Source organism: Eretmochelys imbricata, chromosome 10, assembly GCF_965152235.1.
Source record: "Eretmochelys imbricata isolate rEreImb1 chromosome 10, rEreImb1.hap1, whole genome shotgun sequence".
NCBI classification, from domain to species: Eukaryota; Metazoa; Chordata; order Testudines; family Cheloniidae; genus Eretmochelys; species Eretmochelys imbricata.
In genome coordinates, this window is record NC_135581.1 from 78,539,303 (window position 1) to 78,556,602 (window position 17,300).

The 17,300-nt window shown below is 46.2% G+C and overlaps 1 protein-coding gene across 1 annotated transcript in view; it reads right to left on the reverse strand.

Moving 5' to 3' along the window:
• IGDCC4 (immunoglobulin superfamily DCC subclass member 4) overlaps window positions 1–17,300 on the reverse strand; it is a 176,887-nt gene that overhangs the window by 83,641 nt on the left and 75,946 nt on the right. Inside the window, exons 3-4 of the mRNA XM_077829341.1 lie at window positions 13,210–13,351; window positions 3,921–4,054 (exon numbers count right to left, since the gene is read on the reverse strand). Coding sequence (XP_077685467.1) covers window positions 3,921–4,054; window positions 13,210–13,351 — 276 coding nt within the window. The remainder of the gene's footprint in view (window positions 1–3,920; window positions 4,055–13,209; window positions 13,352–17,300) is intronic.

Below are 17,300 nucleotides of genomic sequence, written 5' to 3' on the forward strand. Positions count from 1 at the left end.
AGCCACCTGCCGGAATGATCAAGATGTCTAAAATAACATGCATCGGATGGAGATCACTTGAAAAAACTATCAACAAAGCGTGAGTCACCCACAGAGGAGTTTGTCGCTCGCAGCAGGTTCCGCTGCCTTCCACCTGACTCACATATCCTTTTCCCAATTATAAAAATCTCCAGAGATTTGCCAAAGACATGATTTTCATCACTATTAGCTAAATCCAATGAAAGTGTCAACCAAGAGTATTCCTTTGTCTAATCAGCGGGCAGCTTAATGCTTCAGAAGTGGAGTGAGGGGACGTGGGGGAGGGAGAAATCAAACCAGAAATCTGCTCAGACCCCTTTGCGTGGCAGAAGCAATGCTCCCCTTTTAACCTCTTTGATTACTTTCAATTTGAAAAGCAAAGTAAACGTCTTAAAGTTACAAGATATAATTCTGCAGAGAACAGGACGAATTGCAGTGAAGGGGAGAGGTTATCCAAAATGTGGCTTGATCGATATTACTTATCAATAACACATCAGGCCAAAGAGGGGAGCGGTCTCTGGCATGCAGAAGCGCCTGATGCCCGAGCTCCCCTGTTACCTTGTGTTTCATTAGGAACGCACAGGATCTGGCAGGGGCTGGTAATTAGATACAGGGTGTAGGACTGCTCAAGAATTCTCTGTAGGTTCAACACAGATTATCTCCACAACACAATTCATTGATCAAAGGTGTATTCTTGGACTCCACAGTTAATTACACTCCCTGCTGATGGATGAACAGCAAAGGCATCTATGTGAAAACACATGAGCGGCAGAGGAACAAGCGAGACACTTCTAAATGAAGACAAAAAGGGCCATGGAAGGATCTCGGAGCTGGCAAGGGATTTTTGCCCTGCAGATGGAGGACTGAGCACCCTGCGTATGTACCTGGCTCTTTGGCTGATCCTTGAGCTGCTTCTCTAACAATTCTGTGCCTCAGACTGTCCAGTGGCTATAACAAGCAGGAGGAAGCAAGGTCTAGCGAACAGGCTGTGGATCTGGGAGTCAGGAGACCTGGCTTCTAATTCTGGCTCTGCCATGGACCAGGTTGTGTGGCCTCGGGTACGTAACCGCCCTTCTCTGTGCCTCCCACCCTTTGTTTGTTGCCTATTTAGACTGTAGTAGGTGCTACTAAAATACAAATCATAATACTTCCTTACCTCCCTGGGGTGCAGGGAGGGTTCACTAACTGATGGCTGGGAAGTGATTTCAAGTTCCTCACTGAGGACTGCCAAGTGTTCTGCTCATTATCGTTATTATCCACCAGCAAACATTCACGGAACGAGTCATGTCGCTTCTGCTCCTTCCCCGGGGGAATCCTGCGAATTAAGCCTTCTCCTATCCCCCTCTCAACTTTTCTGAACTGTTTCATGAACAACAGAGGCATGGACCAGAGCAGAGATCCAGTACTTTAATCGGGGGTAGGGAGTCCGACTCTACCACCCCCCGAACCCATCCCCCTGCACGCCAGACTTCCAGAGATCCTCTCACCCAATGCTGCTGGAAGAGTAACCTCCTGCTGCCCTTCTGCAGGCCACTGCCACTGGCAGAGCCACGGGGCTGATTGCACCCCCAGCGTCAGCAGGTGCCACTGGTCTGAGGTCAAATGGAGAGGCCCCCTCTTACAGCAAGCACATTGCCTCTGCCTGCCAGCCCAGCCCATGCCACGCTGGAGATCCCAGCTGCCACATGGCTTAGCGTGCTTTGCAGCTTCTCTGAGCAGGTCAATCCCTGCTCTGCAGAGTCTGGGATCTCCAGGGCCAAGCTGCAGGCAGTGTCAATAGATCAGAAGAGACCTGGACAGATTCTAAGGCAGCTCCATCCATGAACTTGGATGATTATGCATGGAAGACATGGGGTCACTTTTGAAAACACAGGAAAGGCTTCTTTGAAAGGATGTAATTTGTTCTGCACCTTGCCCAACACCAGCAGCTGAGCATGGACATGACCAAAGCCTTTAAATGCCTCAGAGTGTCACATTTACCCTCCTCGTGCAAGAGATGTCCCCAAAGAGCAAAACAGGTTCCATAGAAAGCTTTGGAGAATGTCCTGTTTAGGCAGCATTCTCATCTGGTGCAATCTTTTCTCTATTTCTAGTCTCTTGTTGCTTATCCAGACCCAGAAGCACCAATGCAATGTTCTTGTAGCTCAGGCCTATTGCACATTGCGTGAGAACTAGACCATGATCTTTAAGAGGCTCATCTGCTGTTTATTCCTGACCTGAAGTCATCTAGGCTGAATTCCAGGGACCTAAAGTTATTACAACTGAATTCCTAAGGAGGGAGGTATCTCCTCTTTAGGAGTGGTCAGAAGGAATGCATACATCTGAAACTCCTCCTTAATATGACAATGCTTGAAAATGGGATTACTGAATGGGCTTTGATTAAAGTTGAATCCGTCTCTGAGCCCCATGAAAAACTCTGTATGTTGCCAAGTTTTGATAAGGAGGGAAAGCTCCTCGGTGTTGCTCCCAAGACTCTAGTGGCTCAAGAGGTCTCCAATTAAAACAGTCCACTGCAGTTCCTTCCCATCAAGAAAAACAACCAGAGGGAAAAAAGAAATGGAATCCAGAAACCAAACTTACAAAAGGAAAACAAGCCTGCTATTTTCCCAGACAACTCAATTCCATTTTCTAAACAAGGTGACTAACCAACAAATCTTTAAAATCTTCATCTCACACGAGTTTTGAACCCCTGGCCACAACAGCCTGTCTGACAATGTCTGGTTGGGAGAAGAAAACAGGCCTCCACCCCAAAATGGGTTTTACATTGGTCAGAAATGGTGGGATATTACATGTATATGTCTCAGATAGCACAGTAACGAGTGGTATATGAAGGCCTGAATTATCTGAGAGACTGAGAGATCCTGGTCCAATGGAACATCTTGGATCCCTAATAAGGTGTTACCAAGTTATCACGGGAATGGCATACACAACAGAGAAATCAACCCAGCAGACTCTATTACACAGAAGAAGCTGAATTTGCTTCCCCTGATCCCGCCCCGCTCCTCTTTTCAGTTCTGAGAGAGGCTTCTGTTCCCTCCAGTCAGGAAACATGCACAGAACTGGAATGTGAACCTTCCAACAAACATGTCTACAAAACACTGCACCAGAGACAAACCTGCAGGCCTGGGAGAAAGTCATGGTTCTGACTGCCCTTCTCTCTGACAGAGCCAGCAACAGTCACAAAACAAACAGGGTGTGAAGCAGTGCAGGGATCAGACCTATCTGGACCCTTTCACTCTGACCTCCAGAAAGTGGCACGAAATACCCCTACACTGGCTTGCACCCGTGTCCTGGTCACACAGTGACCCCTGTGCAGCCCCTGTTCAGCTGCCCATGCAGATTACTCATTCATACGGCACACACAACCCTAATGAGGGAGGGTGCAAAGAGACTCAGGCTGGGCCAGTCAAAGGAACCAAAGTGTGGGATTTGGATGTGGCACCTTTGAAAATCCCAGGCCAAGGATGCACTGATGCCAGATACCCACACTGCACCAGGGACCCTTCTACGGCTCAATGCACAGAGGACACACAGAGAATCTACACGGGGCAGCTCCAGGGGTTTTAGGGTGCCCAGGACCACGTACGGCAGCTGTGACTAGCTTCTTAGGTAAAAACACTGCCACAAATCAGAATTTTGCCCATAGAGTACAACACATGAACAAGCTGTACAAGTCAGTGCAGCACCTGTAAGTAACGGATGCAAAGATACCCTATCATTATAAATACAGTTCGTTTTAAATTGTCCACGGCACCCCTAGAAACAGTCCAACTATCCCACAATTGAAATCACACCCACAGGGAGAATACCATCATCAGCATTTCATGGCAGCTTCACTATTTATGAGAAAGAATCCTCAGCTCAGTTTTACACAGCCATACAAATGCCCTGTGGGGCCTTACCTTTTAAGACGCTAAGAATAGCATCGTTACTGTAGCGTTTCCGTGCTGCGTTGGTCGCTACGCAGTGATAAGCCCCAGCGTCGCTTTCCTGCACATCTACGATTTGGAGGATGCCATTGGGAAGAGTTATAAACCTGAATAAGGAAAATAAAGAGCATGAGATTTGCTTTTCACAGCAAACACGATTCATGCCCTAGCCGTTGGAATGCAGCTATTTTCATTCCTTCCTTGTACTTGAAAACGTATTATGTGCACATCGCCAAAGCCTCGGCAGAGAAGAGTGGGCGACAGACTCTTTAACCTCCCAATAGGAGAGTTTTAAATACAGCAAAATGTACAACCCATTAATAGCAATGGTTCAACGCAACAATAAAACTGCTGCCTTCTTCAGACTAAGCCTACAGGTCTCTGCTGCAGAAAACATTCTATATTAAAAAAATATATGCACCCCCACACACACATAAATGAGTGTGTGTCTGCATATGTACGTAGATAGATAGTAGGAAGAATGCCATCTATTAACCTATAAGGGTATGTATATAAGTCGGCAAGTTCAGTGAGGCTGTAGTTATGCATTGCAAGTGGATTCTTTAGCTCTTATGATCTGCAGCAGAAGCTCTTCTCTGGGGTCAAAGGGCTTTTGAGTCCCACCTCATTGAGATGTGGCTCCTGCGAAGTCCTGGGGATTTCCTCTGCAGATTCCCGCCCGGAACTGTTGGAAAAACTGCCCCCAGAGAACCCCTCCTCTGGCTTTACAGTGAGCTTAGTCAGTGCTGTGTGCGCTCAAACAGGGCCCAGTCCTGCAAGACGCTAAGCACCCTCCAACTCCCATTGATCTGGATTTGAAGGTGCTCAGCACCTCGCAGGATCAGGCCCACAGTGCCAGAGTCATGACCTAGGGCAGTGATTCAGTACATCTTCCAGGCAGCAGTACCCTAGCCCTGCCAGCTTCTCAGCCGGCCATGCCCCATCTGTAGATCTCCCTGTCCAGGTCCCCCAGTGCTGTGGGGTTGCAGGTAGCATAGAAGACCTCTGAGCCCTCTCTACAGGCAAACTTCCCCCCACCAGGGGCTCACTCACAGCTGAGGGTCCACTGGGCAGTGAATGAGGCCAACAACCAATGTAGTTCAACGTTACCTACTCTACTGGCAAGTCTCAATGCCTGGCTTGATAGGAAGTTCCAGCAACCAGGGACGTAACAGCTACAGAGAAGGCTGCTGAAGAGTCTGTTTCCCCTGCCATCTGACACACATGTATGAGTAACAGACAAATATATTTGGCTATGCATGCGGACAGGTAACAGAATTAATTTGCCTATAGCTTACCAGCCACTCTGCTCTTCCCAGTTGTGAAACCCCCTATATTTGCCTTTGTTTGAACAAAGTGTCAGACCCGCTAAGCACCTTCTCCCGCAAACAGGATTTCAGGGAGTTGCCCTAGAATAAGGATCCAGGAACGCTTGTTTTAAGCGAACTCTTCATTAAATGATTTTCTGATATCTCAAAGCAGGAAGCTGCATTTTCTGCATGGAAGCCAAATGCAGGGGACCATGCACCCAACGTATGTACAAATAAGATACCGATAAGGAACTACTTTCTCGTGACAGCTCCAAAAATGAAAAGAAGTTTGCCCTGGAAGTCATGCTCTTTTGATCAGCAGACTCGGTTTGTAATAGAACGCTGGGTGAGGAGAAAGGGAAATGCAGACTAAGCAACGCCTTCTCGCTTTAACAACTCCACGGGGGAGACAGCGCTGGCAGTTAGAGAGAATGACTGGGAGTCAGAAGTAGGGGGTTTTCTTCCCAGTTGCACCACTGATTCATTGGCTGGCCTCAGGCATGTAATTTTAATCTTTCTGTGCCTCAGTTTCTCCCTTCAGTAAAATACTATACAGCAGTGGTTCTCAACCTTTCCAGACTATTGTAGCCCTTTCAGGAGTCTGATTTGTCTTGAGTACCCTGAAGTTACACCTCACTTAAAAACCACTTGCTTACAAAGTCAGGCATAAAAATGCAAAACTGTCACAGCTCACTGTTACTGAAACATTGCTGATGTTCTCATTTTTACCATACAATTACAAAATAAATCAATTGGAATATAAATATTGTACTTACATTTCAGTGTATAGTATACAGAGACGTATAAACAAGTCATTATCTGTATGGAATTTTAGTCTGTACTGACTTCGCTCGTGCTTTTTATGTAGCCCGTTGTAAAACTAGGCAAATCTCTAGATGAGTTGATGCACCCCTTGGAAGACCTCTGTGTACCCCTGATTGAGAACCACTGCTATAAAAGTCTTACCTACCTCACGCTAGGGTTGCCAGGTGTCCGGTTTTTGACTCTGCTGAAGCCGCTCTGAATTTACAACAGGGCAGTGAAAAAGTGCTCACTGTTTCAAAAGAAATCACCAGCATGGGACATTTGCCCCAGAAGTGTAATTGGAATCCTGCTGGGATCATTCATAGCTTTCAGAATGGTACAAACTTTTCAGTTGTGCCCACTGTAACTGAAATCAGGAGCTGGCCCTATAGGAGTAACTTAAAATAGTTTGATCAGGTGTAATAACAGAGGGGTCTGATCCTGAGTTGCTGTTAATCCACTGAGGTCAATGAAGCTAATCCAAGTAACAGCAGCTTAGGATCCAGCCCACTATATTTAATAATAATCAGCACTTGAATAAAGCTGTTTACCCAGGGATCTCAAAGCAGTTTATATAGGAAGGCATTTCCCCGATCATCACTGAAGTGTTGAGAAGTGACTCAACTAGTCTCCCACAACAGGTCCAGGCCAGAGCTGAGGGTCAAACATTGACTCCCAGTCACTAGACCACGCCTGGCAACTACTCGAAGCACGGCTCTGGCCACCCACCAACCAGGCTACCGTGGCTGACTATTGATGGATACATTGCTCTGTAATTAAAAACCCAGCTTATATGGCATTACACTGAATCATACACCTGATTAGCAATTAGCACAAAGAACAAGCTGGCTGTCAGGTTCTTCATTTTCTGCCTGGATTCCTACCCGGCAGCTTCTTTATTTCTTAATACAAGGCCCAAGCCTACGTGAGCCTTTTTAATTATAGATGAGACCCAGTTTTAATTGAAGAACGCCATCAGCAGAGCTGCAGAGCTTTGACAGGCAGCTCTGGGTTATGAGCCTTCATCGACGCACTGAAAGCGGATTGGTAAGGAAGGGGCAGCAGATATTCTGCCTGGGCGGAAGGGAGAGGAGAAGGCTGGTTTCATGGTCTCGTTGCTCTAATGCTCTACTCCAGCAAGTCCTGATGGGAAATTGAGCTGTTTCTAGCACGATACGTGGCACAGGTTCTCTATTCACTGAGCCAGCTGCATCTTCAGGCATCAGCTCCCCCGTCTCGTGAACGCTGGCGGCTTCGAAGAGAGATCATTTTAAGGCAGCTCAGCCAGGGAAGTGATGCTGTCACCACGGTGCCCATCCTGCAGACCTTACTGACAGGAATAATCTTGCTGGAGCCAGTGTGTCCACTCACATGAGTCAGGGCTGCAGGACCAGGCCACGTGTGCCCTTGACAGGACAGCATTATCCAGAGAGCCACTGTGGGGGCTCGTTGGCTGAATGCAGCGGCACTAAGCCAAATATTTCTCTCTCTGTCGAAAGAGAGCTCCCCAGTGCGATGAAATTTATTTTTATCGCGCATCTGCTCTGAGTGTGCGTAATTACTATCAGCATATTTCAAACACCAGGAAAGGCATCTACCGGTTCCAAATAGAGAAGTCAAACACACTTCCAAAAGCATATGGCTGAGATCCATTATGTAATCGCTTTCTGCCTTGCGAGGAGGGGTTCCGATCCTAGAGCCGCCTGTCGAGATGGAAAATCCAGTTTACAAAAAAAAACAACCAACCAGAAACCCACCAATGTCCTCAGAGGGAGTTTAACACAATTAGCTCTCACAGTCGGTTTTCGGTAGCATGCCCAGTGTGCTCAGTACAAACTATACACGGGCTCCAAAAAGCTCGCAATCGAAGGGTCTGTCTACGACGACAGGCTACATCAGAGGCTAGCTGCTCAAATACATATCCAGGGCCCCCAGGCAGCATTATACAGCCCATGCTGCAGAACCTTTCACTGCTGTTGTTATCTGAGCTAGCTGAATCAAAGCTAGGTCAGGTATGTCTACACATGCTGCAGTCACACCTCTGACTGCAGTGTAGACATATCTAAGAGGCACACTGACCGGAGGAGGGGTACCACATAGAGGTAAACATGATGGTACACTGCAATGTATGATCCATCTATCTGTGTGTATGTGTTGTGTAGACTACCCTCAATTACTCAGCCTTGCCACTGTTTCCTTTAGGAGTCCTAACCGCAGGAAGGGCATGGGGAGAGTTACCAGGTCTTAGCATAAAGAAAAACCTCAAGGTCACCAGCTATCCAATATGTTTAACACAATCATTTTTGAGAGCCCTAAAGTACGGAGAGGGCTTCTAAGTACAGCCACTACTAGTGACTGTATTTCCAACCTAAATGCAAGATATGTGACATACTGCTCTCCCAAGGAAAGCACAGGCGTGCAAGAGAAAGACGTCTTTGTACTCGATCTTTCCCAACAGATCTCAAAGCTTCCAGCTATTTGCGCTCACCACAGTCATGCTCATCAACTAGAGACTTCAAAAGAATTTGGGGTAGGCATTTATTTCCCACTGCAATGTAGCAAAGTTTGCCGAATGATTCAGAATTTTAGGGAGACTATGGCATAATGCTTTTTTTAGTACACAAAGAGCAGACATAGCCTTTCTGTCCAAATGAAATAAAAAACTAAAGTAAAGTCTCCATAAAAACAGATTTCAGAGTAGCAGCCATGTTAGTCTGTATCCGCAAAAAGAAAAGGTGGACTTGTGGCACCTTAGAGACTAACAAATTGATTTGAGCGTAAGCTTTCGTGAGCTACAGCATGGAAAACTGCATGCATCCGATGAAGTGAGCCATAACTCACGAAAGCTTATGCTCAAATAAATTTGTCAGTCTCTAAGGTGCCACGAGTCCTCCTTTTCTTTTCATAAAAACAGAGATCATACTGCCAGTGAACTCGTGGCCCCACTGAAATCAATCGGAGTTTTGCCACCGACTTCCTCTAGGGTGACCAGGTGTCCGGTTTTCAAGCAGAACACGCGGTCGAAAAGGGACCCTGACGGCTCCAGTCAGGACCGCCAATCGGGCCGTTAAAAGTCCGATCGGCGGTGCTGCGGAGCTAAGGCAGGCTAGACCCTACCTGTCCTGGCTCAACGCTGCACTCCAGAAGCAGCCAGCAGGTCTGGCTCCTAGGCGTGGGCGACCAGGAAGCTCCGCATGCTGCCCCCGCCCCAAGCATCGGTTCCGCACTCCCATTGGCTTTTTATTAGCTGATAACTTCTAACTCTACAAGTAGCTTTGCGTGTGATGCGGCTCTTTAAATATTTTGGTCAAAGACCAAAAAAAAAAAAAAAAGGCTCTCCTTCTTTGAAAGATTGCCGATCCCGAGCTAGAGCTTTCTTCAGGCCATTGTGCATGACTTGGAGGGTTTCTGTGTCTGATGATGTCTGTATCTCTTCACAGAGCCTCATCCAGTAATGATCTGCACAGTGTCTGCCTGCTCGCTGCACCTCAGGTTCCGCATGTCGAAGTCTCACTTTGGTGCTCCCTGTTGGCTTATTGTGTTCCAGGTAGGCTCTGTACTTAATGTTGATGAGAGGTAATAGTTCCGCTTCATTTTCTTCAAACCGGTCCCTTTTTAATGGTCTCTTTCCCCCAAATGTAGCTAAAGGTGTTTCATGGATTGTTGTTATAGATTCATAGATATTTAGGTCAGAAGGGACCATTATGATCATCTAGTCCGACCTCCTGCACAACGCAGGCCACAGAATCTCACCCACCCATTCCTGCGAAAAACCTCTCACCTATGTCTGAGCTATTGAAGTCCTCAAATCGTGGTTTAAAGACTTCAAGGAGCAGAGAATCCTCCAGCAAGTGACCGGTGCCCCATGCTACAGAGGAAGGCGAAAAACCTCCAGGGCCTCTTCCAATCTGCCCTGGAGGAAAATTCCTTCCCGACCCCAAATATGGTGATCAGCTAAACCCTGAGCATACAGGCAAGATTCACCAGCCAGATACCCAGGAAATAATTTTCTATAGTAACTCAGATCCCACTCCATCTAACATCCCATCACAGGCCATTGGGCCTATTTACCATGAATAGTTAAAGATCAATTAATTACCAAAATCATATTATCCATCATACCATCTCCACCATAAACTTATCGAGTTTAATCTTAAAGCCAGATAGGTCTTTTGCCCCCAACTGCTTCCCTTGGAAGGCTATTCCAAAAGTTCACGCCTCTGATGGTTAGAAACCTTCATCTAATTTCAAGTCTAAACTTCCCAATGACCAGTTTATATCCATTTGTTCTTGTGTCCACACTGGTACTGAGCTTAAATAAGTCCTCTCCCTCTCCAGTATTTATCCTTCTGATATATTTATAGACAGCAATCATATCTTAAATCTTCCCAAAACTCCTCTGCCTTCTCCGGCAATGACTTCCCATGCATGCTAAGTTCAAAAGCCTTCACCAACTCCTGGCATTTCCTCTGGTTTTTGGTGTTAATAGTGTTGATTTTGGGCTTGCTCCTAGGTTTTGCTCTATGTAGCTTCTTGGCTGTAATCTTCACATTGCTAATGATCAAGGCGTGGTCAGCATCACAATCAGTGCTGTGGAACGTGCAAGTGTTCTGCACTAAGGGTAGGTCTTTCCTCCTGACAATAACAAGGGCTAACTGGTGCCAGTGCCTGATCGTGGATGTCGCCATGACACTTTGTGGCGACCTTTTCCTGTAAAATATGAATTGGTAATGCACATTTGGTTTTGGGCACAGAATTCAAGAAGTCGTTGGCCGCTCTCATTCATCTTGCCAATGCCCAGATCTCCTAGGCAATCTAGCCATGAGTTGTTGTCTGCACCTACTCTTGCATTAAAGTCACCAAGGAGGAAAAGTTGCTCAGTTTATGGTATTCTTTTGATGACTTGATGCAAAGAGTTGTAAAATATATCCTTCTCCTTGGGGCTAGATTTGAGTGTTGGTGCATAGGCACTAATGATGTTGACAGAGCCAATGGTCATCTACAGTTCAAGTGAGACGATATGCTCTGACTTCCCAATGGGTGTTTCTAGGAGCTTTACCCACTTGTTTCTCACAGCGAGATACCGTGCAGACGATTTTCTTTGCTGCTTTTACCTTGCCAAAAGAAGGCGTAATTGGCCTCTTGGAGAGAACCAGCATCTGCAAGTCTTGTTTTCTGGAGTGCTGCAATGTCAACGTTGAGTTTGCACAGCTCTCAGTCTATCAAAACTGACTTCCATATGCTGCTTGTGTATTGTAGGTCATCATCATCTGTCGGAGCGCAAATGTACACACTTCCAAAGGCCCAGTCAGATGCCTACACAAAGATGAGCTGCAAAAATCAGTGGCCAGCTTAAGGCTTACCTGGAATCTGGTATTGCAGAGCGATTCTGGGTTAAGGCTGCCACCTGTGACAGGTAAGCTCGCCCAGCATTCTGAGACCCTTAGGCACGAGGGGTGTGGCTGATGGACGGAGCAAACGTTCCGTGGCCAGCACGTCCTTGGGAACACTTAATTCTTTCAAAAGCCGATTGTATAAAGTCAACAACAGAAAGCAAATCTCCCTGAAATAGTATATTAGCTAAACATGATTTAACAGCAAGATCTGAAGCCAATGATTATGTCTGGCTGTTACAAGGAAAGCAATTTTCAAGCCGCCTATGTTGAAAGCAATCTCCAAGCAAGTAATTTCACAACATCCATCGAGCTGTCATATTAAAAAGCCATTGCCCTATCTATGGCATGCTTCCCTCCCCAACCCCACCCCACCTTTTTTTTAAAAAAACACTTATTTTTCTTCTCATACAAAGCAACAACCTCCCACAAGCTTCAGATCGCCGCATGACAGCCTCAAGGATATAAACAGCTATTCTTACAGAAACATCCTTTGTTCCCAAATCATTTCTGAATCTCGTTGTTTTTTTTTTAATCCCTTCCTCCCCCTGCTCATCACGTGGGTTAACTTTCCTCTCTGGGGGAATGACTCTTTCTGCAGAAAATGAAACCTACCAAACTTTAAGGGACTAAAGGACAATGTCATCATTAGATCCATAGAAATCTACGAAGTCTGCTGATCAGCCACTAGTCCCCGGGGTCCTCCTCTCCTTCCCACACTACACACACTTTGTTTCAGACAAAGAAGCAGGGCAGAAGGAATTTTTAAAAAAAATTATTTATGTATTTTGCTAACAGAAAGTCCACGTTCTGACTGGATAGTCCCAGAGGATCCACTGACAGAAGCTTTAAGCCCTTGTTAAATCTCTGAGGGAAACAGGTTGAGAAAGAGAATTTGGAAATGTCTTCAGAACCAAACTCTGCATTCAGCTCCACCTGTGAAACACCACATCCCACACTGCACAGCTTAGCGACAGCCACGCAATCTCAGTTGGCCACGGGTTTATTACAAAACACCACCTTCGGCACCAACCCTGCAAAGACACACGCTCAACTCTATGCATGGCAAGTAGACCCAATGCAGTCAATGGGGCTACTCACCATGCAGGACGTTAAGCACGTCCTTAAATCTTTGCAGGACCAAAAACTTGACAAAATATCAAATGTCTGCATTTCCTTGACACTCTTTATGCCGTTTGTCTCCTTCGCTATTTCTCTCTGTTGCCAGAGTGTCCAAGTCCCAGCCAGTCATTAAACACACTGAATGGGCAAAAGGATACTTACAAACTGTCAAGAGTTGGTTTGCTATTGCACACAAGCCTTTGATGAATGGGCATCTGGCACTCAACAATCCTGTTTGAGTTTGTGTGATTATTAGTCAATTTCACTTCCACGAAATTATCCATTACAACTTATACAGTAGCTCTAATGCGGCAAATACCGCAGGGGAAGGGCATATTCTGGGGGAGGGCAGTTTCTTTTCTTTTTTCAAAGTTTTATGGATACATTTCTGTTGGTTCTGAGAACATTGGTCCTGCTTTGAGCAGGGGGTTGGACTAGATGACCTCCTGAGGTCCCTTCCAATCCTGATATTCTATGATTCTATGATTTGTCCTTACAAAGTCTAAATTTTAGGTCCAAAACTGCCCTGACACCGCCCCTTAAATTCCAGATTTTTATAAAAGACACTCATCTCTTAATTTTTTTATTATTAATTATTATTATTAACCCCCAAAAAAACCACTAGCCACTCACCTGGGCTCTGCAGGAACAGCCGCTTGATCCTTCTCCCAGGTGATGACAGGGGAGGGCAGTCCTTCGATCCGACACTCAAATCGGACCATACCATTTTCTTCCACTGTCTGAGACTCTGGCTGTTGAAAAAAACGGGACAAACCTGGAAAAAAGAAGAGAGTTAATGCCCTGACATTTGTGCTCTGAGAAACAAATGCATTTTCAGACAGAATAGAAGAGAATTCATGTTTTCTCACACACACACACATCTATAATAACGGAATGTACAAGCTAGGAAGACTTCTGTTATGTGGTAAAACTCGGGACTACAAAATAACCAGGCTGGACAAGAGAAATGCAATTCCTCACTGTCCTCCAACCCACTAGCTGGCATGCCCTTAACAAGCCTGGGTGTGTTACCAGAGACATCTGAACATGCAAATTGGCCTCCTGCCTCATTTTTGCTGTAAATGTAACCGAATGGCAGAAGCAGCAGGTCCTTTGTCTGCCTGCCCAGCTGCTTTGCTACATGGCCCTTCGGTTTCCAGTCATCCCGTTAGAAATGGGGAGAAGGATACTTTCTTGACCACCAACCAAGTCTGAAACCCAGCTTGTTTTTGGATGAGCCCCAAAATTTGTGCAGAGAAGGGTGAATTTGACCCATTCAGCTCTGCCCAGCACAAGTGTTGCATACATGAGTGTAAAGCAGGAGAACCCACTTGTGCATTAATTGATGTTACATGAGCACCTGGAGGCCACACCCAAGGCCAGGCCCTGCTGGGCTAGGTACTGCATGGACACATAGTGAAACACACTCTGCCCTGAAGAGTTTATAAGCTAAGGGAGTATTATCAGTGCCATTGCACAGATGGAGACCTGAGGCACTGAAAGGTGAAGGGACTGGCCCAAGGTCACACAGGGAGTGTGGCAGAGCCAGGAGCTGAAACCTGCCTGCTGAGCGCCAATCCAGTGCTTTACCCACAAGGCTGTCCTGCCTCTCACCAAGGAGCTGATTTGCTGCGAGGCCTACTTTAGCAGGAGTGAGGCCACAGAGGAGCGCATGTGCCTAAATGCCTTGTCACAATGAAGAGAGGTGAGCTTCCCTCCTAAAACACACCCAAGCCCAGCTCCCTTTGTCAAGTTTTCCTTCTTAGAGTAAGGGGCTTGAGACCTGCTTCTGCTCTTGCTTCTCTTTCACCCATGATTAGTGGGAGAAGGATCGGGCACCAGGGCAGATCTGAATGGACACTAAAATGCATGGCAAAACTCCCACTGAGTTCAATGGCGCAAGACTAGTGCTCCGGATCACAGCTATTTTCTGCTCAGTGTCCTGCATCGCACAAAGAACTGCAGGATCAAGGCCACAGAAATGTGCACTGGTATATACAGTTGGCCAGGCTATTAAATAATGCACCTGTAAAATGTCTTAGTCACACAATGGACTTTCGAACACAACATGCAGGCATCCTTAATAGGCTGTGGAAAGCTTTTATTCTCCTCAACCCGAAGAGTTAGAATTTGTTTTAAATGCATCTCCATTAAACTGCCTATGACATTAAACCTACCCTGCCTTACAAATGCTCTGTGCCATCCTAGAACACAAAGGACTGTAGCACCAAAATGCACAGCAAAGGTCTAAGCTAGAAAACATCGAATTCTGTTGCTCTGCCAAGCATAAAATTGTACTCAGCAGGTTCAACTTCTACCTGCCACGAGTGATCCTTTAACATTAGTGTGAAATTATTTATTAGACTGATTTATTACTCCCCTCAAAAACAAGAATTGTCACTGAAGAAACTGATTCTCCTAACCCCTGGAAATAGAAATGCGGTGGTGAGGTTCTTTTCTTTTTAATTATTAGTTGCTACTGCATAGATAACTGAAAACTGCCCCACTGACTTTCTCTCCCTCCCTCTCTCTCTCTCTCACACACACACACACACACACACTTAATTGAGGTTGAAGCATGAGAAAGGATGTCAGTCAAAAAAAATCATGATTTACAAAATCATCCGCACGTCTATTGGTTTGTAGTTTACAACTTTTTACAAAAATAAGACAACTTTTGTGTTTCTGATCCCGGAACCAGTTTAAAGTGTGATATGATTTTTATTTTACTATATTTTTAGACCATATTCATGCTAAAAATGAAAGGTCCAAAGGGCAAAATGTGTGTATTGCACAAGTAGGCCTTTTAAAATATCGGGTTTCACCTGTTTTTGTGTGCAAATATCATTAATTTTTTTTAACAGACATGAACATGCAGCAGTGCTCACTCACCCTTGGAGCGCCCCCTTCTGTCAGTGTGGGATGTTGCTACTCTCTTGTGCTCCAGCTCCTCCTGCAGGCCGCCTGCCCCTGGCCCTGCCCTCTGGCCAAGTCACCTAAGTTCAGACCCCTCCCTCCTGGGCAGGGCCGTCTCTAGGGAGTATGGGGTCCAGGGCGGAAGTGACAGATTCATCTCTTCCAGGACCAACCGTACTGGCCAATCGCACCGGCCCGCGGGGCCCCCCAAAGCGCGGGGCCTGGAGCGGTCGCCCCAATTCGCCCTACCGAAGGGATGGCTTTGCTCCTGGGACATCACAGATAAGCCCGAACTAAACTGAACAATTCTTCTGCCTTCCTGGGCTACTGAAGTTTTCTCTTCTCTGCTTACAAACCCTGTCTTAGGGTTCCCGCCCACAGGAGCCTACTATGTTCCATTTAAGTTTCCCTCCATAGGAGAGTCCTGCCTTCTCCACAGTCTCTCCCTGGAGCTTGCCCCTTTTTTCATGGCCCGCCACAGGAACCAATTCTGTCCTGGTGGCCTCTTTAGTCTGCCGACCCAGGACTTTCCGGAAGGAGAGGCGAAAACTCCCTAACTCCTCTTTCCTGGGTCTTCCCTCCACAACTGAGCTCCCTCAGGGTGTGTCTACACTGCACTTAAAAACCCACTAGAGCCTGTGAGGTGGGAGGGTCCCAGAGCCAAGGCTCCAGCCCAAGCCTGCACCTCTACACCACAATTAAACAGCCCCTTAGCCCGAACCCAAGTTCGTCAGCACGGACCAGCTGTGGGTCTGTAATTGCCATATAGACAGACATCCCCTCGGTCTATTTATAAGGCCTAACTCTGCCTCTTCTGGCCAGGAGGCAATTAGCTAATCAGCGCCCCCCAGGAGCGGAGCATGTTTAACTGGGATTTTATCCTTTACCTTGCAGACAATGGGAGTTAAGCCCCATCACAGCACAAAATAGCAAAAGAAAAACCCAACCCCTAAGCATGGAGGCTATGAATTATATGAATAACCTATTGAACATTTAAACACTCTTAACTGAGGACAGGGTTAGCACCATCCTCATGAATTTTCCAGGGGGAATTTTCTTTGCATGTAAAACAAATTTTAAGAAACCCATTGTTTTCTTGGAAGAGTTTGAAAAAGAAGTGATCAGTTAAGGCTCTAGTTCAGCCATACATTGAAGTATTTGCTTACGTCTATCCCAACAGCACAAAATAATCAACAACATCTCATGATAATACTAATACCCAGCTCACATATAGCACTTTTCAACAATAGATCTCAATCTGCTTTACAAACGAGCTTAGGATCATTAGCCCCATTTTACAGATGGGGAAACCAAGGCATGGGGATGGGAAATGCCTTGCCCAAGGTCACCCAGCAGCTCAGTGGCAGAACCCAGGTCTCCTGGGTCCCAGTTCAGTGCTCTGTCCATCAGGACACAATGCCCCCCACCCCCTGTACGTAGTGTCCATTGACTGCAACAGGACTTAAGCACATACTGAAATATGTTGCTGAAGCGGGGCCATGACGTTTAAAATACAACACATACAATGCACAGGGATCCAAGCACACTTTACACACTAGTCCTGTCTACACTAGGAAAACAATCTGTCATTGACAACAGGTGTTAACAATGGATCCCATCCTTAACTCTTCTCAGTTGGTGTGAAAAATGGTTTTGCCACGAGTACGGACAGGGCCAAATCATTTTTAGCTCTCGATAAAGCCTGCCAGACCCCACATTCCTGTAAAGGCCAAAGGGTAGGGAGAAGGGAGAGAGAGACCGCTGTTTTCACAGAACAGCAGTAAAAACAATCCACTTAATTTAAACAA